We start from the raw sequence: 27,589 nt of genomic DNA, 5'->3' as shown, positions 1-27,589 counted from the left end.
AGCCAGGCTCTGCCACTGTCAGTGGCTATCACTTCTGCCTGGCGGCGGCTGTCCCCCATTTACCACAAGCATGTATTCCCCCTTGGAAATGAGCATGTAATCCCACATGGCAACGAGCATGGAACCTCTGGCAATGAGCATGTAGAGAAGCAGCACTTATGTAGCATAATTTTTAATAGGCATTATGGTGTTTGGCATAACAAATAATGGACATAATGTCATGTAACTTAACGTGTAATGGACATTATGATGTAAATGTTTAATGCGAGCCTTTGGTGGACAATGTCCCTGTTTATGAAGTGTATTGTGAATTTTGGCTTAATCTGTGTGGCATTATGTGAATTTTGGCTCAATCCATGTGGCATTATGTGAATTTTTTCCCAATCCATGTGGCATTATGTGAATTTTGGCTCAATCCGTGTGGCATTATATGAATTTTGGCTCAATCCGTGTGGCATTATATGAATTTTGGCTCAATCCATGTGGCATTATGTGAATTTTGGCTCAATCCATATGGCATTATGTGAATTTTGGCTCAATCCGTATGGCATTATGTGAATTTTGGCTCAATCCGTATGGCATTATGTGAATTTTGACACAATCCATTTGGCATTATGTGAATTTTGGCTCAATCCCTGTGTGTTATTATGTAAATTTTGGCTCAATCCATGTGGCATTATGTGAATTTTGACACAATCTATGTGGCATTATTTGAATTTTGGGTACTTGTTTCCTAGCACGGCCACAATCGCGGGCATTTTTAGTGGTCTGCGACGCAACCGACGCGATGCCCCCGATTTTCCCATTGAAATGCATTATAAAAAGTCAAAATCGCATCGGTCGTGTCGTATGCGGCTAAAAAAGGCTTAAATGGTCCAGACGCGATGCCCCCGATTTCCCATAGGAATCAATGTTAAATGGCTCAATTTCACAAAATCATCATAGGGACCAATGGTAAATGGGCCATAAACCCCCCAAAACACCCCTGAACAGTGAAATGTCACCACAAAAGTAGTTGACGGCACCCCACGATCAACGCAAACCCGAAGCGTGGCGAGCGCAGCGGTACGCGTCCTCCAAACTTTTCATACCCCCACTATCCACGTCGGCGTGGAGTTGAGAATAGAATAGTGTGGCGAGCGCAGCGAGCCACCGAGCCCCGCGAGAGGACGCGGATACCTTCACAGGTAAACGCGGTCCTTAGCGGGCTTCACAGGTATCCCCGTCCCCTCGCCACGCTTCGGGCTCGGTGGCTCGCTGCGCTCGCCACACTATTCTATTCTCAACTCCACGCTGACGTGGATAGTGGGGGTATGAAAAGGTCGGAGGACGCGTACCGCCGCCGCTCGCCACGCTTCGGGTTCGCGTTGATCGTGGGGTGGCGACAACTACTTTTGGGGGACATTTCACTGTTCAGGGGTGTTTTTTGGGTTTTCTGGCCCATTTACCATTGGTCCCTATGATGATAGTAATTGAGCCATTTAACATTGATTTCTATGGGAAATCGGGGGCATCGCAGCTAAATTGAGGCATTTAACATTGTTCCCTATGGGGAAATCGCGGGCATCGCGTCGGTACCATCGCACGCGATTTTTTAGTGCATGCGATGGCCGCGATGCCCCCGATTTTTCCTCACGATGCCCACGATCATGATCGTTGTGGCCGTGCTAGGAAACAAGTACCGAATTTTGGCTCAATCCATGTGGCATTATGTCAATTTTGGCTCATTCCATTTGGCATCATGTGTAAGGGGCAAGTATAATGGGGTGTAGTATTTTGTTGCATAATGTGTAGAAGTTGTATATGGTGTTGACACGCCCCCTGTTGAGTGGCCACACACCATTTTCCGGATGGCCACACATCCTTCACTTTTGTCGCCATGGTGGGCCTGCGTACTTTAAATGCCAGGGCCTATTTTTAATTCCATTCCCACCCTCTCCTGCCGCTCTCTTAGCATGTACACTGGCACCACTAACACCGCCCCTCCCCCACCCAAACCCTTTTTTATCATGGTGCCCCCCCTGTCATTTTATCCTGGATCCGCCCCTGATGGTGATCCAGGAATCAGTGAAGCAACAAGCAATGTTCGTCCAATATTTTTATTTGGTTCTTCAGCAAGTTGAACCAGGCAAAACAACAAAAACAGAAATGTTTCTGGGGACGTTTCTGTTTTTTCTGTTTTGCCTGGTTCAACTTGCTGGAATAAAACTCTTTTTTTATTCAAACAAGTACTGAGTGCTGGTCTGGTCCAGTATTTCCCGATGCCGGACCATGATTGGCTGGTGGGCGGGCCTAAGTCCCGGTCAGGTGGCGGAGCTCTAAAAGTAAACAGAAGAGTGCTTACAGCGGTGTAGGGGTCCCGGAGAAGCACTGAAGACGGCTGGTGAGTATGTTTTCTATCCACAGGTACCCGAGTGGATACTACTGGACAAGGGGACCGATGCTTCGTGGCAACATAGGTGAGTATTGGATGAACGGGCTCCGTGTGTAATAAAGTTTTACTGTCAGTGTGTGGGTGTATTTATTTAACTATCTGTACTACTGTGGGACTACAAGTCCCAGCGGGCCCTTTATTGCCTCGCATGCTGGGACTTGTGGTTCTCCAAATCCCTGCCTGCCTTGCAGGCTTGCTGGGACTCATAGTTCCACAGCAATATACAATAGGATTCTTTCTATTTTTTACACCATTTTATCAGCTCGATGCCCACCGCCCAGGGGCATCAAGGACAGCCCCGGGCTTCAACATGGGCAGGTAAGTTCTGGAGGGGGGGGCCTTCTTTGGGGGTTCCCCACTTCCCCAGGACCCTTACATATGCAAATTTGCTGCAAAAAAATGTGACTTTCAAAGGTGCGATTTTTAAACATGACCAAAAATCGCCACCTATTACATTTCGCCCTTGGAGACAATGTCATGTCCAAGTGCCAGCCGAAGAGAGACCCATGTGCAATGCAAACGGGGCAGACACGGTTCAGACATACTTTCCTACCTGACCCTCTTCATGCGTGAGAAAATGCTCTGTTTCTGGACTTCTCTGGTAATGTATGATTACCATCACCTGTGGTGAAACACACGGTCCGATTTCCTTTCCAATGTTGAAGATATAGTCAACATCGGATCGGAATCGGATGCAGATCGCAAGGGTTTTAACCCTTGCGATCCCGATCCGATCCAGATGCGCATTCACGTATCGCAAGCCAGAAAGTCTTGACTGCCTTGACTATATAGTGCAGATCTGCACTATATAGTCAAGATTGTATGCAAATCGGATGTGCCTTGCGATCCGATCCCAATCCGATCTGATCGGATCGTGGATCGCATCTTAAGGCACATCTGACCGTGTGTACACACCTTTATCAATTACCTAGCTCACCACAGGTGGCGGCAATCATACATTACCAGGGAAGTCCAGAAACAGAGAATTTTCTCCCACATGGAGAGGGTCAGGTAGGCAAGTGAGAGTTCAGAGCTCTGTCTTAATGGATGCTGACACAGGTTACATTCAGGTTGGACCTGGGATTTCATACCTCCCAACATGACCCTCTCCAGGAGGTACAGAATACTCTATTCCTGGACTTCCCTCTTAATTAATGATTGATATCACCTGTGTTGAAACACCTTTCTTATCAATTCACCTGTTCAAAACAGGTGATGGTAATCACACCATACTTGCCTACCTGTAATGTATGATTGCCATCACCTGTGGGGAGCTAGGTAATTGATAAGAAAGGTGTTTCACCACAGGTGATGGCAATCATACATTACCAGGGAAGTCCAGGAACAGAGCATTTTCTCCATGAAGGAGAGGGTCAGGTAGGCAACCCGTTTTATATTTGATAAAATCAGCACGCCACTTATGGTGGCAGCGGGCACCGGTACCCCCTCCTCCCCCCGCACTGTAATAAGGCACAACACGCCGTCTTACCCGCAGCAGCAACCTGGGCAAGAGGGCACAGTCACATCCAGGTTTTCTCCCAGTTCCTGTGTCGGGCAGCTGTCACGAGTGGGAGGTCCACGTCACACCCATTACTGCTGCCCTGTGCTTGTCATTCTCGTTTCTCCCACTGCTATTGCCTCTCCACATAACAGATAGCTGCTGCTGTGACAGCAGGCACTCTGTGTTGTGTGTACAGTTCTCGGTAAACAATCAGCATTTTCATTATGTCTCCGTCAGAGTGCGCTGATAACCAAGTAGGCGGCCATAGCTGCAGAGACCATGGCCGCCTTCTCTGTATAGGGCAATCGCTTACAAAATGGCTCCGCATATGAGTACAGATACTGCATCGATGACCCAGAGTCACGGGATGTGTAGGAAAGCGAAACAAGCAATATTATTGGTCACTACTTATTGGGCTTTGGAATCCCTCTTATGGCGCAATGTTAATACTTTGGCATAGGCATAACGAAGCCATACGTGTGCCCGTGCAGCAGGTGCGCCCTCTGCTGGTTGTAACTTTGCATTTACAGTTCGCTGCTTATCTACAGCGTTAGCTTCCACGCTCTGGAAGTAGCGAAAAGCGGTGATTGGATAATTAGATATCCATTCCTGGCTGTATTTAATCACTGAGAGAAGCGTGTACTGGACACAGGTGGTGTGTCAGTTGGTGAATATGGCGTCTGGAAAGAAAGCAGCAAAGAAAAAGGAGACCAGGTCAGGGTTTGCAAATACTGTGTTGTTGGGATTGATTAATCCAGCTGCGCTGGGGAATGTTGGCAGTGATAATGGAAATGCCTATTGCACATCATACTCGCATGCCCTAGAATGGAATCTTTTCCTTGAGGTTTATTTATGAAGCATACGGACAAAATGTAAAAGGACATTCATTTTACTAGTAAAACATGCTTAAATCTGGGAAATAAACCACTTTTGGGGGGACTTTTACCAAGTTGGGAGTTCATTTTCACATGGGATGTTGCTATAGGTAAATAATCAGAATCTACTTCTCATTTAGCACCTTCTAGTGTGTGTGTGTGTGTGTGTGTGTGTGTGTGTGTGTGTATATATATATATATATATCTCATACTTGCCTACTTTAGTAAATCATTTTCAGGGAGATTTGAGCTGGTCGAATTTTCCACAGCAGATGGGGGACATGGGGTGGCGGGCTGTGGTCGAGGCCCCGCGTTTCATGGGCATTCCCATGGTTATTCACTGGCGATGCGGGTGGTGAGCAGCTGACGTTGGCACCCGAGTCTCGCTGGCTGCAGGCAGGGCCAGTGCAAGGCACCAGAGCGCCCCAGGCAAGTTGGGGTGGGGGTGACACGGTGTCTGCCGCCCGGGTACCTGTCCTGCGGCGCTATAAAGCTGGCAGCATCGGGGGGTCCCTGCAGTCAATAAGAAATAACGAACGCTATCCGCCGGGCTATGCGGAAGCGCTTCTGTTTTGGAAACACTGGCCGCACGGCGCACACTGATTGGCTGAATCTCAGCCAATCAGCCTGCGGCCAGTGTTTCCAAAACAGAAGCGCTTCCGCATAGCCCGGCGGATAGCGCTCATTATTTCTTATTGACTGCAGGGACCCCCCGCTGCCGCCGCCAGCTTTTACGCACATATATGCCGCAGGACAGGTACCCGGGTGGCAAGGGGGGGCGAAATACCGCCCTCCAGTGGCCGGCGCCCTAGGCAAATGCCTAGTGGTGGCGCCGGCCCTGGCTGCAGGGGTCCACTGCAGGAGAAAACAGATAAGCAGCTCAGCTTAACACATCACCTGGCCTCCTGCCGCTGGTAAATTCGCCAACAGCCTGCACACACAAACCATTCCAGTGCATGACATCGCCTATGCAGGCACCACTGCCCCCTCCCCGGGCATTCTGGACTTGCGCATCCACAAGTCCGTATTTTAGGGGAGCAATACACTAAAACTAAAGTGCAGGCTCATTCACAAATTGTAGGCAACGCTGACATACACCATTATATTAGACACAGCCCCCAGATTACACCCCACTATATTACATTCAGGGCTATTTTTCAGCAGGCTCCATATACTAGTTCACTCTTTCTGACAAAATCCTTCTTAAGGTACCCGTAGACGGTCCGTTTTGTACTATGCGATGCGCGCTCCCGCGCATCACATAGTACGGTACAAAAAGTATGTGCTGCACATACTTTTTGTACTAGCTAAACATCGGATCGCATTGCATGCACTAGGCATGCGATCCGATACATGCTAATTAAGACCCAAACGGATCCGTTTAACGGACCGTGTATGGGCCCCTTTAGATGGACAAAACCATGTGCACTGCAGGTGAGGCAGGTGTTACTTGTGCAGAGATAATTGATTTGGGTGGGGTTTTACTTCAAAGTGAGATCTATATTGCAGTGTAAAAAGAAAGCAGCCAGTATTTACACTGCACAGAAACAAAATGACTGACCCAAATCTAATTCTCTCTGCACATTTTAAATCTTCCCCCCTGCAGTGCACATGGTTTTGTCCATCTAAGAAGGATTTTGTCTGAAAGAGTGAACTAGTATAAGGGCCTCAGTTCCTGCTGAAAAATATCCCTGAATGTAATATAGTGCACATGCGCAGTCTGGATGGCCATGGAGGGGTCTCAAAAACCGGGAGGGTTGAGGGGGTTTGCGGGGCAGCGGGAGGCTCAGGCAAAAGTTGGGAGCCTCCCGCTGAATGCGGGAGGGTAGGCAAGTATGATTGATAGCATCTGATTCAGTGGCGTAACTACTGTAAGGCAGCCGCTTGGGGGAGCAGGCCACAGCAGGGTCTATGTGGGCACCGGCACCTGTTCGACGCAATGACTTGCTGTTGCCTGCTACTGCCCACTGGCTAAGCACCGGAGGCGAGTCAGCCGCAGCGCGGGTGCGCCATGGCAGAGATGATAAATGCCCCCCACTGATTCAATTCACTGTACACAGAGCTGGCTATTAGCTACTGTGTACAGGATGGGCGTGCTAGGGCGGCCTGGAATGCATCGGAGCCAAGGGAAGCTCTTCCTCTATCCTGCTTCAGCTTCTCCGTTCTGCGTGTGACATCATCACATCACACTCTGGGGAAACACGCTGTAGAGGAGGGTGGGGGGGGGAGACCACAAACTTTTTGGCAGGGGGGAGCAAAATGTATAGTTACGCCACTGATCTAATTGGTTTCCCATAGCAACATCCCATGTGAAATAGAACTCTCATCTTAGTAATTTTCCCCCTTTTGTCATTGGTTGACTTTCATGCTTCAAAATATTGGTTAATTATAAAGTGTTCTTGAGATTCTTATAATAAACACATCTGGCATAACATCACTACTTTACATGTTACTTATTAATTTCCAATTACTTGTTAATCTACAATGGCCTGGCTATCCTAACTTGTGTTTCCATCCATAGGGAGAATATACCTGACATATTTGTACAACTTCGCAAAATGAGTGACCGATGTTTAGAAATCAGTCTTCCAAGTGCACATGGAGGTCATAACCAAACTTCTGAAGACAGCGCAGGTCTGGAATCCTGCATGCAGATAATCCAGTAAGCAATATTACATATTTGTAGCTGTATAAGGGCCCGATTCAGAGGTGGCTGTGACTGCAAATATTGCTGGTCTCACATCTGCATTTCTATGCAAATGCTGCAACTCGGCCCTTCCCTGATGTACATCCATGCATAGGAGATGCCCACTGCCCAGGTCCATACATTGCAATGCAAACCACCCACTAGTTAGCATAGCAAATGTAGTATAGTGTGCATTCTAGCACCCACCATCTTTGAAAACCCATGCAGTTCCTTTTCCCTGCCTGGGGTGTCGCTGTCTGCTGTGGTGCTTCTAGCACAGGTCTGGTTTGCATATCAGTGCTGATATACAGACCACACTTTGCTAGAAGCACCCCAGGCAGGGAAGGGGAACTGCATGGGTTTTCAAAGATGGCGGGTGCTAGAATGAACACTAGTAGTAATTGATAAATGAGCCCTTTAATATTAGCTTTATTGGCACACTTTGGCTGCTGGGCCTCTGTCCACTGCCTGGTGAAGAGTTTCTACACACTGTGCCCATTATAAACAAGTCAGCCTCTACATCCTGGGTTGATGCGACTTCACGGGCAAAACCCTGGGATTGTCATGTCCGTAGAAAAGGGGCAATATGTAGTGGATCACTAGCTGCACAAGTTTTTCTTCATGCCAAACAGAACAGTTTTGTCAAATGAAGTGGCAAGCCTGGAAATCCTTCCTGGGTAAGCAGCGCTGCTGGTGCTGGTCACCCTGGAAGATTTCTGGGCCGTCGCTTTTTGATCCCCTGAGGACCGTCAGCGCTTATCATGCCGGCCGGGAATTGGCATAATGCTTGGGTGGGGGGGCGGTTTTGGGGAGGCAGCAGCAGGCTTAACTGTGTAATGCATTGTGCTGATTCCCAGGTAATGTTTTTCAAAGTGAAGGCGTTAACAAAAAAAATGTTTTCTGTCTAAACTATCCTGTTCATTATAACACCCTGCACCTTTCAAAACCTGTGCAGGTCCTCTTCCCACCCTGGGGTGTTGCTGTTTGCTGTGGTGTCTCTATTACATTGTTGTCTCTAGTTCATTATAGACCAAACTGTACGAAAAGCACCAAAGCAGATAGCACCACCACAGGCTTGGAAGCGGAACTGCATGGGTTCAAACAGGTGCAGGATGCTAGAATAAACACTATTTAATTAACATGTATTTATTACATAAAGATAATTTTTTGCTAGCAAGGGTCAGAATACAGACTGAGTTATCGGTGATGGCAGTAGGGATCGAATGTAATGCGGAGTTTGGCAGCCATGAGTGATGCCAGCTGAACTGAGTCTTTGTTTTTTTATTTTCTAAAGAGGCAGTCCTTTACAAGGCAAAACCATACCTCGTAAAGGACTTCCTTTAAAAAGCAATCAGAGTTCCGCTGGCAACCTGCGCGGCAGCCAGACTCGCACAACAATACATTGGGCCCCATGTATCAGAGTGAATCAGATTCACTAACTCCTTAAATTATTTTTTCTTTTCTTGCAGAGCTCAAAATCAAATTGGACAGCCGTTAATGGATATGAGGACTGATCTCACTTTACGTTTGTATTATTATTATTATTATTATATATATATATTTTTTTTTTACAAAAATAAATTTGGCACGTGCATGTCTCAAATCACTTGCTTCCATATGCATTTGAGGTGCCAAATCGGATTTATCAGACTAGCATATTGTTTACACTGCTCAGTGTGTATCAGCTATTATGCGTGTTCCGGCTGTTGCATGCGATGATGTCATGTTTGTGTTGCACATCAAACCTGAATATATAGCTAGTATCCCCATGCATGCTCATGAAAGACAGAACCGTGATCATTCCATATTTTGTTAACATTACTTAAGTGTGCACAGGGAAATCCAGGCTGGCGGTGATCCCCATCGCTCCAGCTTTAGTCTTTGAAAATGGACGTTGAAATGCCAGTGGAAACATAACTTGTTTTGTCAGGTTTCTAGTTGTATGCTCTCCTGTAACTTCCAGGAAATTAACAAATTTGAGAAAGTGCCCTGCATTCCAGCCACTTATCTTGTGACGTGGCAGGGGTCATGGTGACCCATTTCAGAGGGTGAGGTGGTGATGATGTAATTTGTAGTGCCATGTTACTGGCAGGCCATAAGAGTCTTAATGGACCCTTATAGGCCTTTAGCCCCTCTGGCTTGGTATGGTCAGAAATATATCTCGGGCTCAGGAGCAGGCTCTACTGAGAAATCTGCGGGCATGCCTCCAGGGATAAACCACTGGCACACCACCATTCCCCCCCCCCCCCCCTGATCCTCCCAGTCACCGCTCGGGGAGGTTCGGCCATGTTTGACCATTCATGTGTTCCGGCTGAGCACCCGAGTGCTATGTGCCCTCCCCAAGCCGCCCCAAACTTCTCCAAATGGCCAAAGCCATATGCTGTGCTGAGCGGGAGAGAGGGCACACAGCCTGTACCCCTGAAACTACAGTAGTTATTCATTTTTTTTTTTTTTTTTTTACAAGGGTGTGACCACCCCCATTGGTCACGCCCCTCCTGTTGACCACGCTCCTTTTTTACCGGGGGCCCGGCGGCGCATTCAGCAGCCCTGGTTGTATTCAGAAAGTCATAGGCTTTCCAACGCCATATCATCAAAATGCATGAAAACAGAAATAGCATGGACTCTTGACACCACCCTTAAGGGCTTATCCGATTAAACCCATCTTCAAACTTAGATTGATAAGGTAGTGTGCAAAGTTTGGAGACCATTAATTAAAGCATTCGAGATTTATCGTCACACACACAATTATACTATGTAAATTGTATACCTCAATTTGTTTAAAGAAACCTTAAAGTGGTAATTGCTAGGATAGAATGTGTCAAAACGTGGTGCACCGCAGAGAAATAAATCACAATAAAATATAACTTTTATTATTTCTGTGTTTAAAACTGTTAATTATTAAACATAAGACAGACAAGGTGAACATAGTGTGTGTTTAAAACAGCATGTGCGGGGATGCCGTGTGTGTTGTAAGTCTCTATCTTAATTGATAAATTTCAGCGTCTCATGCAAAAACCCACCTTTCTATGTCTGTTACCAAACCCTTTTCCTGTATCTGTATGAAACCGTTGTCCTAGAGAGAGGAAAAATGTAAGTCCGATATCCCTGAATTAAAGCCACTCTCTCTTTCAGAAAGGTAACTATGTATTAGGACTTATGTAACAACATTGTCAACAAGTGGCAGTTTCAAATCTATTTATCAACTCCTATAGGAACTGATTGGAATTGGACAATGTCGTTAATAGCTGCCAGAAATCACACAATAATATTGCTGGTACCTCAGGTTCAGGGTGGCCTGATTAACCATTTTATGTGCACTAAATAATGGTGGGATTCCAATTATCAAGGAGAGACAGTAATGTTGTATTAAAAAAATTATTACTCGCTGGAACTGATGAGTAATCAGAGGGTAGCTTGACACAATGAATCATATTAATGTCCTTTGCTGCCTATCTTGGTACTCGTGCAGTTCTCTTTATATCTAAACTAGAGATTAGCATATAGGTTCAGATCTTATTGTAGAAAAGAATTAGGCAGTGTATTATTGATACATATTCTGAACGTGCACAGAGAAAAGGGTAGTGTTTAGGATAACTGGCAAGCCGATCGAGATCCCAGTCCTTACCAAATATCCATTAATCCTCAATTACGGAGGAATGGTAATCTGATTATCCTGTCCCTGGAATGGACAGTAATAGATCAAGTGGTAATGACTCTCAGCCGCTCAGCTCATAAATTTACAGAGCTGGAGGGTTCGCTGCTCTGATGTGAGCTACAGTAAGTGGTAGCTCATAAATAACATAGGTGTAATGTACCTTTAGTACAAATATAGTGTGACCGCTAACACTGTAATATAATTATTGTCAAAGCGATCTCAGGTCAGGTGAACAGTGAAGCGTGGCAATGGTAGCTGCTGGGGATTTAGCATTAGTTTACGGAACAGACATATGGCACATCAACAAATTAGCAAATTACTGCCCTTATAAGGGCTAAATACAATGAGCACTGGATTAGAATTGATAAATATAATGAGCCAAACGCACGAAAAGACGGCTGCTGCTGCCTGTTTGCGCTTCGCTTCCCGCTTCCTAAAGGCAAGGAAGTGGATCAATCCATTGTTGAACCCATGTTTTGCTTTTTGTGGGTTGTTGCATGTTGGTGGGTTTAAAAAAATAAAAAATAATTGCAGTTTCTGTGCAACCAGGATACCAAAAGGCAGTTTAACAAAAACTCCAGTAGATTTTTAGGGGGAATTTTACTAAAGGAAATGTGTAAAAATAGGTGTGTTTGTATCCAGAAATACACTTATTTTTGACATTTAGGGGGTATTCAATCTTTGTCCTCCCGACAGGGGAGATGGCTGCGGGACCCTGTTCAAAGCTGTCTTCCCCGACAGCATTGAACAGGGGTTCTCCGCAGAACGAGCCCGACATCACAAGCTGTTGGGCTCGTTCTGCCGAGAAAAGCTGGAAATAGGCGAGCTCCCGGCCGGAGCTCGTCTATTTCCGTCCTCAACTCGTGGCCACGCCCCTTTCTCGCCGCTCGGGGGCCGGGACATTGAATCCCGACCGCCGAGCTCAAGTCCAGCAAAGCGAGAACGGGACAGGGGCACGGCTGTTGAGCTTGCTCGACAGCCGTGCCCCTGACATTTAATACCCCCCTTACTATCCCGAAAATACAACAATTCGTATTGATAGCACATCAATACGAATTGCCATATTTTCGGGATAGTAAATGTAAAAAATAAGTGTATTTCTGGATACAAATACAGTAGGAGCAAGTTTCATCTTTGCTCCTTTGGCCATGGCTATTCTATTGTTCTCAGCTGCAATACGTATTGTATTGCAGCTGAGAACAATAGAAAAGCCATGGCTAGCCATGAGCAAAGATGAAACTTGCTCCTACTGTACACCTATTTTTTTACACATTTCCTTTAGTAAATTTTCCCCTTAATGTCTATTGGGATGGAGGTAGTTAATGGTTTCCATTCTGAATGCTGATCAATTATACTTCCAACAGCATATTTGTTAGTTCAAGCATTTTAAGTGTTAACAATATAACCTGATGCTTCAACCCAATTTTTTTTTTTTTTTTTTTTTTTTTTTTTTTTAACCCCTTCCTGGGTGTGTTTTTTTTTTTTTTTTTTTTTTTGCATCCAGCACGGTCACTCCCGGCAACCCGACACTGTACAGCTTGATATTAGCAAGCCACACCGCACACAGCTGGTGGAAAGGAGGAGGGGCCTGAGTTCGGACTAAGAGACAGACAGTGGCAATCCCAAGAATTTTCCGGGTTTGCCAAACTGGGCACTTTAGAATAGCCTGGAAAATTCTCGACGTGCCAGTGAAGGGGTTAAAGTTCTCAAGCTAATGCTTAAATTAACATTACTGTATCTGTATTCCCTGATCAACATTATGCTGTCAGCAATGTAAATGTAGACATTTTGAATGATGATAAATCGTATTGAAGACATAAGTGAATTATATCGCTTATATTAAAACCGGTGTGGCCAGTAGGTGGAGCACTATTCCCAGGACAGTTTGCTTTACAATCTTACGAATACCAATCATATGGATGTTTAAAAATATCATTATGGCATATTTAATTCTGTAGATGTGAGTATATTGTTTTTATTTAATGTTGTACCCTTTTTTATTTTTTCCTTAGGCCTCTCCAAAGAAGATCTGAATGGGTCTTTAAACGAAAAGTACAATTTTTTTTTTTTTTTTTTTTATTACATTTGTGCTGATTTTGCTTGCTATCCAGTGATAATTAATCCTGTCTGTCTCTAGACTACACATTGTGCAAGCAATCTTAAAAAGTGAAAAGAGTTCTGTGAAAACGAAAGAACTTGTTCTCAAGAGGTAAGCCACCACTTAGCCATACAAAACCAAACCTCACCACAACGTACTTGCAGTGGAAGAAATAAACTGCGCAAAATGGAAATAAATTTAATACATTTTATTGAATTCTTAGTAACAATCATTTATACAGTTGGTATGTGGCCACAAACCTATAAAAATTTAGGACATATAACAAAACCACCTAAATAAAATTATGGGTGTATATATAATGAACAAAATTATACTGTACTTTTCAACATTCACTGACAGCTCAATATTCGTTCTACCCTGCCGATTTGGATATGTTTAATTAGCCTATAGATTAGTAATACAGATTACTTGGTTAGTAGGCATTTTGTATATGCTTTTAGATCCAGATAGTCCAAACGATCAAACCAATGGCAAATTTTAGATGCTTATGATTAATAACATGTTGCAGGTTTAGCATATGGTGCTATTAGTAGCAAGCCATCAGGTTATTGTCTGGCCAGACATAAAAAATAGTAAAAAGGTACCTTGGAGCAATGTGGAAAATGTAAAGTACCTTGTGCCTCCCAGTTGCTGGAGCTGGATTTCGTTAATAATTGCAACTTTATCCGGAGTAGAACACCAGTTGTTGTTTTTTTTAAAGATGAAAGACAAGTCTCCACAGGTACAGAATGTCAGGACCTCAGCGTGCAACACAAGAGTGGATGGTTTTGTTGAGCTCTAACTCATTTCCCCGCCTACTGTGAGCATCAGCAGCTTCCTCAGAGAGAAGATTTGAATTGTGCATTAAGCACTTGCTGCTCTATATCCTGTATTTATACCCCAATACATGTGCTCCGGCGTCTGTGGGTGTGCATGTGGCACTTCCGCCTACGTCATGCGGGTCATTGTAGCTGCTATAACTCTACGCAGCTTTCCATTGGGTTGTATCCCGTTTCCGGGTATCACACCATCTGCCGGGTTTGCCCTTTTTCTATTCAATGCACTAATGTAGGCCTGGCCAACCTGTGGATCTCCAGATGTTGTCAAACTACAAATCGCATCATGCCTTGCCACAGTTTTGCTATAAGGGAGTGTTAAAACTGGCATGGCATGCCGGGATTTGTAGTTTTACAACATCTGGAAAGCCACAGGTTGGCCTGTCCTGCACTAATGTCTTTATTTAGATGATGCACAGTTCGAAGTCCCGATAGCCATTTTGTATAAGGGCAACAAGATGTTTATGCCCTTTTCCTTTCTATTGTTTTACATGAGCACATAAATTCGTGAATATATCTATTAACCTACATTATATGTATGGGGTAATCAGCCTCTTGTAGTCATTATATAATCAATTTGTATATTAGTGCCTAGATTTTAGCAGCTTATTGATTAGACAGTACCGGTGTATAAAAATTTTTTTTTTTTTTTTTTTAATATAAGTAAAATATACAAAAAAAAAAAAATATATATATATAATTTACACACACTCTACTGGTTTGATAAGAGTCTGTATTTCTGGGAGTGCATAAATTGTATACCATATTTTCAACTCTTTTCGCTTTCTTAATAGACAGGTAATTTTTGAATTTTCTAAAAATGTTATTATATTCCTACATGCATTGGACAAAATATTAAAACACTTTATATAAAACACTGGTACTTGTTTCCTAGCATGGTGCCCGCTATTTTGATTGTATTGATCGCGGCCGCAAAAATCGCGTGCATCGCATGCGCGAATTTTACATTGCAACCAATGTAACATGGTCCCTGACACCCAATTTTACATCGATTCCAATGTAAAAAGCCCCAAACCCCCCTCCCCCCCCCCCCCCCCCAATGGGTGAAATGGTACTCCATTGTTAACGCCACCGCAGCGGTACGCCTCCTACGACCTTTTCATACCCCCACTATCCATGTCGGCGTGGAGTTGATTTTATAAAGTGTGGCGAGCCACCGAGCCCGAAGCGTGGCGAGCGGACGCGCATAACTTCACAGGTATACGCGTCCCCTCCGAAAAGGTCGGAGGACGCGTACCGCGGACTCGCTGCGCTCGCCACGCTTCGGGTTGGCGTCAATAGTGGGGTGGTGTTAACAATGGAGGTGCATTAAGCATACTTTATACCCATGAGGGGGCATATACCATGAGAAATTGGCCATATTGGCCCATTTCCCATTGTTCCCTATGTAAAATCGCGTTGATCGCATCGCATGCCATTATAATGGCATGGGATCAACCAGATTTTAACTTTAAAACTCATTTAACATTGTTCTCTATGGGAAAATCGTGTTGATCGCATCGCGGGCCATTATAATGGCCCGCGATGGACGCGATCAACACGATTTTCTCTTGCTGGTGATTGACATAAAATCGCATGCCTTAAGTACCTTAACTTAAGGCATGCGCTCAACCCCGACGGTCGCCTTGCTAGGAAACAAGTACCAAAACACTGTATATTAAAACACTTTATATATGTATAGAGGATTCCCCTCCCCCCCCCCCCTTTTTTTTTTTTTGGAACTGTTCTTATACCATACATGCAGATTCTCAATGCTTGTTCTGTTTAGGACGCAGACTTTTAACCTCTTGTTGGATGTCCTACAAAAAAGTGAGAGCCACCGCCAGTAAGTGGATAATCGATCTATAGATATAAATATGTATGTGGTTTAAAGTGTTAACAATGGCCATTATTGCATAAGGGGAATAGTGTTCCTTTTAAATCAAAGGGTTTTAGTGTAAATTAAAGATGATGCAAGTTTCTCTGTCTGTGTAATTCAGGTTGTGGGTCTAGTTTATTATACACATTTAGTTATTCAGAAAAATGGGGTTTAATCAACCTGATGGGCTCTATAATCCAACTTTCTATACCCATCAGTTACTCAACAAAACTGTTACCTGGTTGCTCTGTTAGTGCCTACAGATTTGCTGCTGGGGACAATGGCCCTGATACTGGTTGGCTTGCTAAGCAGTGATAGTATACATGATAATATAGTTTGCTGGTTAGCGAGCCTTGTAACACCGCCTGTCACACGAGCGAATGCTCGCCCAGTGACTATATGCATGCAGCACTGCGAATGGATGACTTGCGTTTACATCCATTTGATGGATAGCGGACCCAAAAAATTAAATTATCACTGACCATTGAATGATTTCTACAATGCTCGCAAATCTAAAGCAGCCCATACACGCTGCTTTGTGGGCGTGCTGTACTAGCACGGATCACATTGCATTGCTTGTGCATGCAATGCGATGAAACGATGTGCAAGCACTTACTTTTTGTACTTGGGTTTCATCAAATTGCATCGCATTGCATGCACAACGGATGCACATGCAATGCAATGTGATCTGTGCTAGTACAGCACGGAAAGCACGCCCTCATAGCAGCGTGTATGGGCTGCTTTAGAATTGCAGCATCCTGCTCTGAGAACTAGGCAGGCGGGTGACGACAGGTGCCTGTCTACGTTCACTTGGGGACACCCAGCTGTTTCTTGGGCACACCCAGAATTTTCCCGGGCGTTCACATGCAGACGCCCCCAGCCTGCCTCCAAACACTATAAAAATTATGGGGTTTTGTTTCTAATTTTTTTTTTATTTCCCTATAGGACAGACATCTGTGTAATGTATTTATGCTAAGTAAATCGGGTGTGGGCTTTTTTTTTTTCACTCAGATCCATGATGCCACTGTTGAATCATTCTATGGATCTTTGTCGGCGGATCATGGTTGTAGAAATGGTGAGCAAACTGACTAAAATGTAACCTCCAAACTTAAAAAGAAATATAATTACTTGTGACACATTAACATTGCAGATTTTTTGTTGCTGATCATAAAACATTAATCCATGAAGGGATGTTTCTCAGTGATTTTCAGCATGGGCTTCTAGTGCCATTTCTTCACTCATTGTTACCAGTAGGGTGGCCAATCCCAGGATTTGGCCCCAAAAAGCTGGCATTTCAATTCCAGGATTGGAAGCTAATGCCAGGCAGTATCTAAACCCTTGCTCAGATGCTGCCCAGCTGGTCCCGATGCCTGGCCTGCAGCACTGCGCAGCATGACTGTCAGAGGTCACGCTGTGTAGGCTGAACAGCTGCACTGCATGCCCTGGCCCGGCTCCCAGATGCACCTCCAGCTCCCTGGTCAGCGGTCCAGCTATCCGGGGTTACAGCTACTCAGCCCCCGGCTGCCTGCTTGCACAGATCCCAGCTGCTCCCTCCCGCACCCTGTCATAAAGGTGATGATGGGCTTTTTTTGGTACTTATGTAGTATCTGGGCTGCCGATTTCTAAATCGGGTACATCGCATCGCATCGCATGCGACCATCGGATGCGATGCGATGCGATGACCCGATTTTTCCATAGGAATCAATGTTAAAATGGACTGAGTCCATTTTAACATGGAATTCAATGGGAAAAAGGGGTCCTTTTCATACCCCTACTATCCAAGTGGGCATGGAGTTGGATATAAACCTGTGGCGAGCGTAGCGAGCCACCGAGCCCGAAGCGTGGCGAGCGTAGCGAGCCCCGCGAGGGGACACAGAATACCGTCCCCTCGCGGGGCTCGCTTCGCTCGCCACGCTTCGGGCTCGGTGGCTCGCTGCGCTCGCCACAGGTTTATATCCAACTCCATGCCCACTTGGATAGTAGGGGTATGAAAAGGACCCCTTTTTCCCATTGAATTCCATGTTAAAATGGACTCAGTCCATTTTAACATTGATTCCTATGGAAAAATCGGGTCATCGCATCCGATGGTCGCATGCGATGCGATGCGATATCGCATCGCATCGCATCTGATTGTATGCCTTAACTTAAGGCATACAATCAAAAAATCGGCAGCCCAGATACTACATAAGTACCCTTTTTTTATTAGGGAAGCCATTACAGGGATTGTGAATTTTCAAATCAGAGATTGAAAAAAATGCCCCGGGATTGGCATTCCTAGTTAACAGGGATTGTAGTCTGTGGCATGTATCGATAAGAATGAGTTGTGGGTCCCAGTGTGTTGGCATCTACAGAGTGGTGATGGGAGGAATGTGTAGATCTATACACCTATTTCTCAGAAACTACAACATACCTCCTAACATGGGACATGGGGCCAGATGTATTCTAGTATTGCTTATCGCGCCACTGTAACACTTCATACATTGCCTTATTAACAAGGTGAAGCAGGAAGGGACACCTTCTCCACTGATCTGCAAACTGCCATGAGGAGATTACAATTTGCCTCTTGCTTTCACTGTGTGGTAGTGCAACATTAACAGTGGCAACTCTGCTACTAGACCTCTCTCATTGGCTGTCATTGTAATTTCATATTTCCTTCTCAAAAATGGTTGTCCATATTCTCTAAGCTAAGTCAGCCTGTAATAACATAACGTCTATTTTAAAGGTATCACCTACTTGCTAAAAGGTATAACTGAAATCATATGATGCAGTCCTTAAATTCCAATCTAATTGTGAGAACGTCTCCTCTGCTCCTAATATAGCGTAACAGACGGATGGCGCAGCAGTTGGACAATATACGCAGAAAAAGAATAGGTGAGTGCTGCTGCATCTGTGACCTCTGTAGTGCCATCTTTGTGTCCTTTCCACAACTTTGTACATATGTGTCGTTCAGAGTCTGTGGGGTAGATGGATGAAGCAATGATAAGGGAGAAGTGAGCCAGAGAAGTGTCCAATGGCAACAAATCCGCTGCTTTTGTATAATTTTATATTATGCAAATTACAGATGTTACTTCAGTACTGATTGGTTGGCATAGCAAACTGCTCCTTTGGCTCACTTCTCTCCTTATCCAGGGCCGGCAACAAATCTTGGGGCCCCATACACTGTTATATTTGGGGCCCCAACGCCAACAAACGCTATCAACTACCATGCTTGCGGCCTGTGCTCCCTCACCCTGAAGCCTGCACTGTATCACACCAATGCCCATCCTTACCTTGCGGCCTGCACTCCCTCACCCTGCACTCTAATGCTGACGCGCTTCCTAACCCTTCATTCAGAACCCCTGCAGGCTAGTTCTGTCCCTCCATGCTAATACTTAACCCTCATACACTGTGGCCTAACCACCCCACATATATTATATACCACTGATGGCTAACCTTGACCTGCCAGCTGTTGTTGAACTACACATCCAAGCATGCCCTGCTACAGTTTTACTATTTGGCCATGCTAAAGCTGATGCAGGGCATGCTGGGATGTGTAGTTCAACAACAGCTGATGCGTCAAGGTTGGCCATCACTGTTGTATACACATATACAGCACTCATTCTTACCTATGAAACATCCTCAGAGGGCGGGCTGGGTTGGTGGGCCTGGAATACAGCATCCTCTCCCAGTCCCTCATGCTTAAGAAGCAGCAGCCACCTGTAGTTCCTCCCCCATCGGGTGCGGTGTAGCCTCGCCCACTCGCTGAGCTGGGCAGCTGAGCTGTTGACTTGGCTATCCATCTGAGGGGGGAGAGTTGAGTGCTGAGCGGCAGGATGACTAAGTGGGGGGGGGGGGCACCTGCCCTTATCACAGCTTTCTACATCTACCCCTCAAAACAGAACTTCAATAATTTATCTGTAGCTGCCAATCTTTGTGGAATTAATCCCTCTGTATAAATGCTCCATCTAATCATTTTAAGCTTTAATAATGGAGCGCCCGGGGCGGGGGGGAGAGTTGCGGTGCCACTCACCTCCACGGGCACCTCCTGGTGCCCTCCAGTGGCCGGCGCCCTAGGTAAATGCCTAGAGCTGCTTAGTGGTGGCGCCGGCCCTGGTTGTAGTGCAAACAAAGGTAAACTAATGCCCCTTTCCCACTGCAGCTCTTACACGGTAAAATGCCGTTTTTTTTAGCCTTTTTAAACGGCTAGAGCTGCAGTGGGAAAGCTCCAGGTTGCTTTACCCGGGTAACAAATACCGGTATTTGTTAACCGGGTAAAAAGCAGTGTTTTTACCGTGTAAGAGCCGTTTTTTTGGCAATGGGAAAGGGTTTTAAACGGTATTTAGAAATAATAATAAAGGTTAAGAACATGATTGGTGCATGTGATGTTTTTAATGACAGGCAAGGTTTACTATGTGTTTAAACGTGTTGCTTTGTGGTTTACACGGGTAAGTGTGAATGGGACAAAAACTGCTTTTAAACGGTAATTTACAGTTTAAAAGCTGCAGTGGGAAAGGGTCTTTGTGGCTCTTACCCGGGTAAAGACCCATTTAAAAAAAACGGGTCTTTACCCGGGTAGGCAGTGGGAAAGCAGCATGAAAGGAAATAAAATCTGTACCTTTTCAATTATATAAATGCCTTCCATTTGACACCATTAATATTCCATTCCAGTTCTAGAACTGTGAACCAAAAGAAGTGCAGTTATTCCATTATATACTTGGACTAGTGCTGACACACAGGAAAAGCCTGGTTAATGAGGACTAAACCTACAATTCCCTTAATTTTTATTTCCAAAAGAATAATGGTTTGCCAGGAAGAACAGCAAATTTATGGAAAGACTTGTAAGGCACCAGTTAGGAAACATTCAGTACCTTGGTAAATGTACAAAGTTCTTACATACATTTTGTACTAGATCACATTACATCTAGTGCAAAAAGCACACTGCTGTAGCACATCGCATGCCTTTTGTACTAGATGCGATTTAGTGCAAAACATACGGAGCGCATTACTTCGTCTTGTTATAGGTACCTTTTAGAGACCTACCAATCATAGTAACTTTTCAAAAATGTAGCACTGGCAGAGCGATTAATGTGTGAGATTGGTATAGCCTGAGGTGTAGCTAGGTGACATGGTGCACGAAACAAGGGTATGTTTCCTTCTTATAGTAATGCCCATTACACTCTGTTGTGCCACACACCATAATGCCACTGACACGATAATGCCCTTACTAGTGCCGCTTACACACACACAATATGCACCCTAAAGTCCTGCTTACCTACATGATTGTTGCAAGGGGGGAGGGGTACGTTCTAGTTGCCAGTGGGCTGCATTCAATGCTCCCGATTCGTGTGGGTTTTTTTTTCTTTTTTTATCGAATCGAGCTGTTTTCACTCCTTGCGGTGAATCTTTTTCACTGAAAATCTGATTCACCCTATTCAATGTTCAATGTTCGCCAAAAGCAAACCGTGCATGCCGGCCAGTTCTGCGTTTCATGCTCGCTGCAATTCGCTGGTGTATTTCAATGGGGTTATTTACTGGGATTCGCCAAGAGTGTATTCAATGCTCATTCAGCTCTGGGTGCCATGTTGTTAATCAGCCTCATTCAATATCCTCATCCATGCCAAACAAGCCTCATGCCTCAATTCTGGTACATGAAACACAATTATTTTTATTATTGCTGTTGTGATTGCAATAATCACTTTGCTCTTCATTTAATATACATTACATATATCATGATTTTTAAAACCTATCCTATTCTGCATATTTAGTGCTACTAATAAATTCCTAAAAATATTAATACTATTAAATAATAAAAATATACATAATCTACTATTCTCAAAACAATAATATGTACATAAAAATAAACTATGTATATTTAACAGCTTTTATTCTTGTCTTTGGAGCCTATCGTCACTGTCTTTGGTAATTCTTAGTATATAACCTTTGTGGTATCAACCACACTGTAACTAATGACAACAAACTTCAAACACAAATTTATATTCCTTATGCCTAACAAACTATATCTATCTATCCTCTCTATAATGACCCTACGTCTATCTATGCCCAACCTTCTATATCAAATAAATTACATTCACATAGATGTCCTCAGATGTTATTCATTTCCAATAGTGTCATTTAGGCCCTGGGGGGTCAATATTCTTAACCAGAATATCCAGTACGCCTCTCTCCTACATAGTTGGTACGCCTCTCTCCTACATAGTTGGGTATACCTGTCTTCCCCCTCTGGGTGTATTCTTGATCTGCTCTATCCCTATCATAGTAATGTCCCACATGTTTCCCTTCTGACTTTTTGCCATATGTTTGTATAGACTGTTAGTCATTGCCATTTTATTAATATTCCTTTTATGTTCCATGTATCTAACATGCAAATTGTGCGACCTACGTACTGCAAGCCACACCCACAACTCAGTAAATAAATTATATAGTCAGTCTTACAATTGATAAACCCTTGTATAGTGAAATCCTCCCCTGATACTTGTGATTTGAAATTAGTATTTTTCCTAGTTAGATATTTACATGAGACACTTCCCTCCCCCACTTTTCCATATCTTTATAAACATTATGGGCCCATTTATTATTCAGATTTATTAATTTCCTGAACACTACAGTATCTCTGGTGTTCAGTTCTGTTTTTTAAACTTTCATCCAGTTCTAAAATATGTAGGTTCTTTTAACAATCTTTTTGATGTTCCTAGCTGTGTGTTCTACTGAGTCACAAAGACTGCTCCTCCATCTTTCAAGTTATTCCATGCTCAGAAGTTTTTCCCTATCTATTTCCTCCACTATTTTTAGGGACTCTGTTAATAGTTTATCCGGATAATCCTGTTCAGAGAATGCTTGGTACAGTATTGGCTTTTTGGGGTATTATTTTTCCATTTATTAAAATGGTTACTTCTATAATCCAAGTATCTATTTTGGTCAACATTTTTGACATATGTTTCTGTTGTGATAATACCCTCCTTGACTGAGAGCAGATCTAGGAAGTTTACCCCCTCCTTGTGATAAGTGCTTGTGAATTTGATGCCAAATACATTTATAATTTAAACTTTCTGTGAATTTAACAACTGATTTGTGACTCTCCTTCCCAAACATAAATTAAATCATCTATGTACCTGCCATAGAGGACCAGGCCTACCCCATGTCTGCTACCCCAAATGTGCTGCTCCTCGAAGCGGCCCATAAAGAGGTTGTCGAAACTCGGGGCGAACCTGGTCCCCATGGCAGTACCTTGTGACTGTAATTAATAACGGGAGTAAAAAATAAAATAGAGTTAACATGAATCTGATAGCCTGTAAAATAAGTGCTCAATTATTGTGTTATTTCGGTGTCATCTAATACATAGGGCAGTATTCAATGTGAATACTGGCAACGTGCAGCGAATCCTGTTTAGGATTCGCTGCACATTCGCCACTGCTCGCTGCGTTCCAGAGCCTCGCCGGCTCCGGTATTCAACGAGTCAGGGGCTCGCTGCCCCTGACCGGCGAATTTGAGCTCCTGCGGCGGACGCTGCAGGGAGCCTGAGGACGGTGGCAGGCAGGGAGATGGAAGTCTCTCTGCCTGCCCCAGAACGTTTGTGGGGGGAGGTGGGCTCCCCAGGAGCCAGGCAGCACAGGCTGCCCCCCCGGGGGTGCCAGCAGGGGACCGGGTATATTCACTACACCCGATCATGCATATGTAATGATCGGGTGAAGTGAATATATGAATATCTAATGAGCGGCTCGGCTCCAGCCCCCTGCTGGCTGGTCTGTGTAGGAAAAAAAAAAAAAAAAATTATTATATGTATGTGTGTGTGTATATATGTATGTATGTATGTGTGTGTATATGTATGTATGTGTGTATATGTGTGTATATATATATATATATATATATATATATATATATATATATATATATAATTTTTTTTTTATTAGTATTTATTAAATATATATTCATGTGCTTACAGCACATGAATAAAAATAGCATGCCCTCCTCAGAATTAAATTCCAGATTTTGTGACACCAATTGTAAAAAACAAAACACTTTATTTTAAAAGTTCACCTTCCACTTCACCATAAAAAGATAGCGATTGCTACTCGGTGAATCATGGCAAAAAAAACCTTGAAATGTATTCGCCATCTGGTCATTGAATAGGGGGATTCACTGTTTTAGTCAGAAATTCGCCTTACAGCACAAAATCGCCATAAAAACCTGGCGAATCAGCCTCATTGAATACCGCCCATAGTGCTCAACTGCCTCTCTCCCCAAATCATGATCTATATTCAAATACAGTGCATCTAAATCACTAGTGATAATATAATACCCCCCCCCCCCCTGGAGTCTCCCTCACTTCACCCATGGACATGTTTAGCTCAAGTTTATTTTATGGCAATTAAAAATTATTTGTGGGCTCAATGCAGAAACACACAAAAGTATTTGCTCCCCATGCAATGCAACACAGTCAGTTACTTGCTTTTTCAACTCCGAATCATTCCCTTACTGTGCGCTTAACATTCTGATCAAGACACATTTCCATTATGCCCAGGCAAATGTTAGTTTTGTAGATTTAAATGATAACTACAAGTCTTCAAGCCCAAACTGGAATTTTCAAAAGGCTTGGGCTCCTGAGACTCTGTTCTGGTTCTTCATTACAATCTGCAGCACAAAAGATGCAGAAGTAGCTTTGGTTCTATTTAAGAACACTCGGCAGGCTTCTTGTGTGTAATTTTGCTGAATAACTTTATTTCCAACCATGGTTTTGTCCACCTTTTTATGCTGGTACAGCTGCATTCGGCAGACTAAGGTTCATATCAAGTTTGGCAACATGCATGTGTAGTGAAATAAATGGAGAAGCATGGCAGGAGCCTTTTAGCACACTTGGCAAATGATGATTATTGGTCTTGGTAAATGCAGTTAGTAGCTAGTGGCCCACGAACATGTCTGGCAATGATCCAATTTATTGCACATGGAAAGTTGGTGCAAAAAATGTGCTGCAGGCCATACATGCTGCGATTTTTATAAGTCCAATTGTCTGACTGGGAAGAGGTGATCAAAAAGATTTAAAAAAAAAAACTAATAATTTTGTCTCCTAAGTAGCTGTTTCTTCAACTTGTGAAATCTGGCCTACACAAAAGTGCCTAATGTGCAAGTCTTATGCTCCAGAGTCCAGCCTCCTACCAACACACAGCTTTATACCACCAGTACAACCACTGGTAACCAGGCTTCTTTCTGTGGAGTCTCGATTTTAATCAACCATGTTTTTTAAGGTACACTAACAGGCCAGGTTTTCAAGGATGTCCATGCTTGAGAACAGTCAAAATAATTGAGGTATTAAGTCACCTGTGCTCAAGTATATCTATCCCTAAAACCTGGACCATTCTACCCCTTTCACACCAAAAAGCAATTTACCAGGTTAAATGTTTCTACCTGGTAAATTGCCATTCACCACAAGTCCTTTTTCTGTGTGACTGTGAAAGGGTTTGTCTGGGGAAAAAACAGGGTCGAGAAGCCGAATTGACCCTTTCACACAGAATAATTACCAGTGTTAATCAGCAAATTACCAGGTAGCAATGATTAACCCAGTAATTTGCTTTTCTGTGTGAAAAGGGGGGACCAGAGTAGGACTGGCAAAATGACCCAGCTTTCAAATGCTGGGATTTTCAGACCATTCTGTCTGAAAAATGGTATTTGTATCACTTGAGCAACAAGGTTGGTTAACACTGGCCTACAGGAAGGATATTCCAGGGGGCATAATCACCAAAATTGAGGCAAGCTGTTATTAATATTTTCAAAAATGTTAAAAGGTAGAATGGGCCTATGAGTGAACCTCTGTAGCATATTAAAACTGTTTTCAAATGCTCATAACTTTTCTTTAGCCAGTGTATTCAAGAACCATAAAAATCTTTTTTAACATGAAGTTTTTGGATGCTATCAGATGGGGTAATCATTCCCTGGAAAACCTGAATTTTACATTTTGAATTCTATACCTACCAGAAATACAGCTGAAGCAGCAGGAAGTCTTCAGAAAACTAAAATTAATGGAAAAGTCTAAAGGTAGAATCCTTGAGGTGGAATTGAAGGTGCAAGATCGAGAAGGAGAGACTAGGCAAAGTGCTTCCAACCAAGTGATCATCCTTCAAGAGATTTTTCAGGTACAGCTGCTGTCAGATCAGACGCACGTCATGTGATATGTGCTGTCGCTACAGCACAACATATGCAATATTTCCTAATTATACGAAGTCTATAATTATACTGGTTTAAATAGGACCTTTTTGTAATTGTTAATTCATGACCACAGTACGCTTTAAGCTCTACCCCTATAATGCAAATGTACCTAATATATGGTCTCTCCTTTGACCTTTCAGAGGCTAATCCTGTGTTCCCAGGTGAACTGGGCTGAAGATTCTCATTTAACCAGTCTGCTGCTGGGCATGAAGGATCCTGCTTTGTCCTAAAGGCTACATGACTTACAGACCAGAAGACTAAAGCAATATATAGAAGAGTCTATGCCAGGCTAATTTTTGTTTTAAGTTTTAAGAAATAAGACTTTGGGGTATTCATACCCCCGCGGCTATTTCCGATGGGGAAAATAGTGGCGGGTGCCTTTCCCGACAGCATTGAACAGGCATCTTGGCAGAACGGACCTTACTTTAGAAGCCGTAGGGCCCGTTCTGCAAAGAACAGCCATAGCTTGTCGAGCTCCTGGGTGTATCTTGACAATCTACGGTCATATCTTGTGGCCATGCTCCCGGGCACAATATTGAGTACCGCCTGCTGAGATGTAGTCAAGCGTGCCAAGAACGGGACCGGGTCATGGCTGTTGGGCCGGCCTAACAGTTGTGACCTGGCACTTACTATCCCCCCTATGTCAGAACTGTGGCCTTGTAGAACAGGAGTACTTTAATGTGGCATGATATTGTGTTAACACTGGACACATACAGTAAGCAAAGCTTAACTTTAAAATATCAGAAACTGCAATATAAGGTAGGACTAGTTAGCGCAGAAAAGATTGGGAGGAAAAGGGGGGGGGGGGGATATTGGGGGAATAACAGAAATTCCCCATATCCAGAAGGATGTATTGACAAGAAGATCTCTTAAGGAGAGTGGCGTCAAGGTTTTGAAATACTAGTAATTGGTGAATGGTTATGCAGTATGCTAGTAATGTGTTCCTGCTTTGTTTTATATGCCCTGATGGTCTTTATTTATGTTGTTGTAATTGTTTATGTATAATAAAGAAAATGATATGCTTGTTACCATTTCTTGTAAAAATGTAAATCAATTAAGTATTGCATATGAATAATTAGCCACTGCCCATTGATAATGATTAGGGATGTAACTCATAGTTTAGTGATTGGCAATGTCAACATAAGTTTATTTATTTGAGGGGGGGTGGGCAGGCAACCAACCAGTACAGACTACCTCAGCCAGTCACTCAAGTCTGTATCACCTGTACCTGCTACCACTGAATAACCTGGTCTCCTCCTGTGCTAGAATGGGTTCCAATCTGCCCTATCTCTCTTCTTGACTGAATGTGCTCAAGCTCTGAGCGCACAATGGTGATGTGTGGAACTGTGCATCGCCAATGCTCGGGGGGCATACACACTGAGCGATCAGTGTTTAATCTCTAAGCGATTTAGATAAATTGCTTAGCAA

General features: G+C 43.7%; 2 protein-coding genes across 3 annotated transcripts in view; one reads left to right on the top strand and one right to left on the bottom strand.

Annotated features, from left to right (window-relative positions):
- The window catches only part of LGALS8 (galectin 8), a 42,166-nt gene extending 37,926 nt beyond the window's left edge, over positions 1–4,240 (bottom strand). The window contains exon 1 of one of the 2 annotated variants that reach the window (XM_083176090.1): positions 3,924–4,240. The gene's annotated coding sequence lies outside the window, so the exon portion shown is untranslated. The remainder of the gene's footprint in view (positions 1–3,923) is intronic. The other variant, XM_083176088.1, reaches the window with a different exon arrangement.
- Positions 4,241–4,410: 170 nt separating this feature from the next.
- Positions 4,411–27,189, top strand: LOC146063582 (centromere protein H-like). Its single transcript, XM_083176091.1, has 10 exons — positions 4,411–4,649; positions 7,332–7,472; positions 8,966–9,021; positions 13,164–13,203; positions 13,289–13,360; positions 15,875–15,931; positions 16,976–17,039; positions 18,784–18,835; positions 25,931–26,088; positions 26,302–27,189. The coding sequence occupies exons 1-10, from the start codon at positions 4,609–4,611 to the stop codon at positions 26,389–26,391; spliced, it is 771 nt and encodes a 256-aa protein (XP_083032217.1). The 5' UTR covers positions 4,411–4,608; the 3' UTR covers positions 26,392–27,189.
- The last annotated feature ends 400 nt before the right edge of the window (positions 27,190–27,589 follow it).

Source organism: Crinia signifera, chromosome 3 (assembly GCF_055691185.1).
Source record: "Crinia signifera chromosome 3, ASM5569118v1, whole genome shotgun sequence".
NCBI classification, from domain to species: Eukaryota; Metazoa; Chordata; class Amphibia; order Anura; family Myobatrachidae; genus Crinia; species Crinia signifera.
Note: the sequence above shows the minus strand (reverse complement) of the source record. Positions and strands in the feature narration are given on the sequence as shown.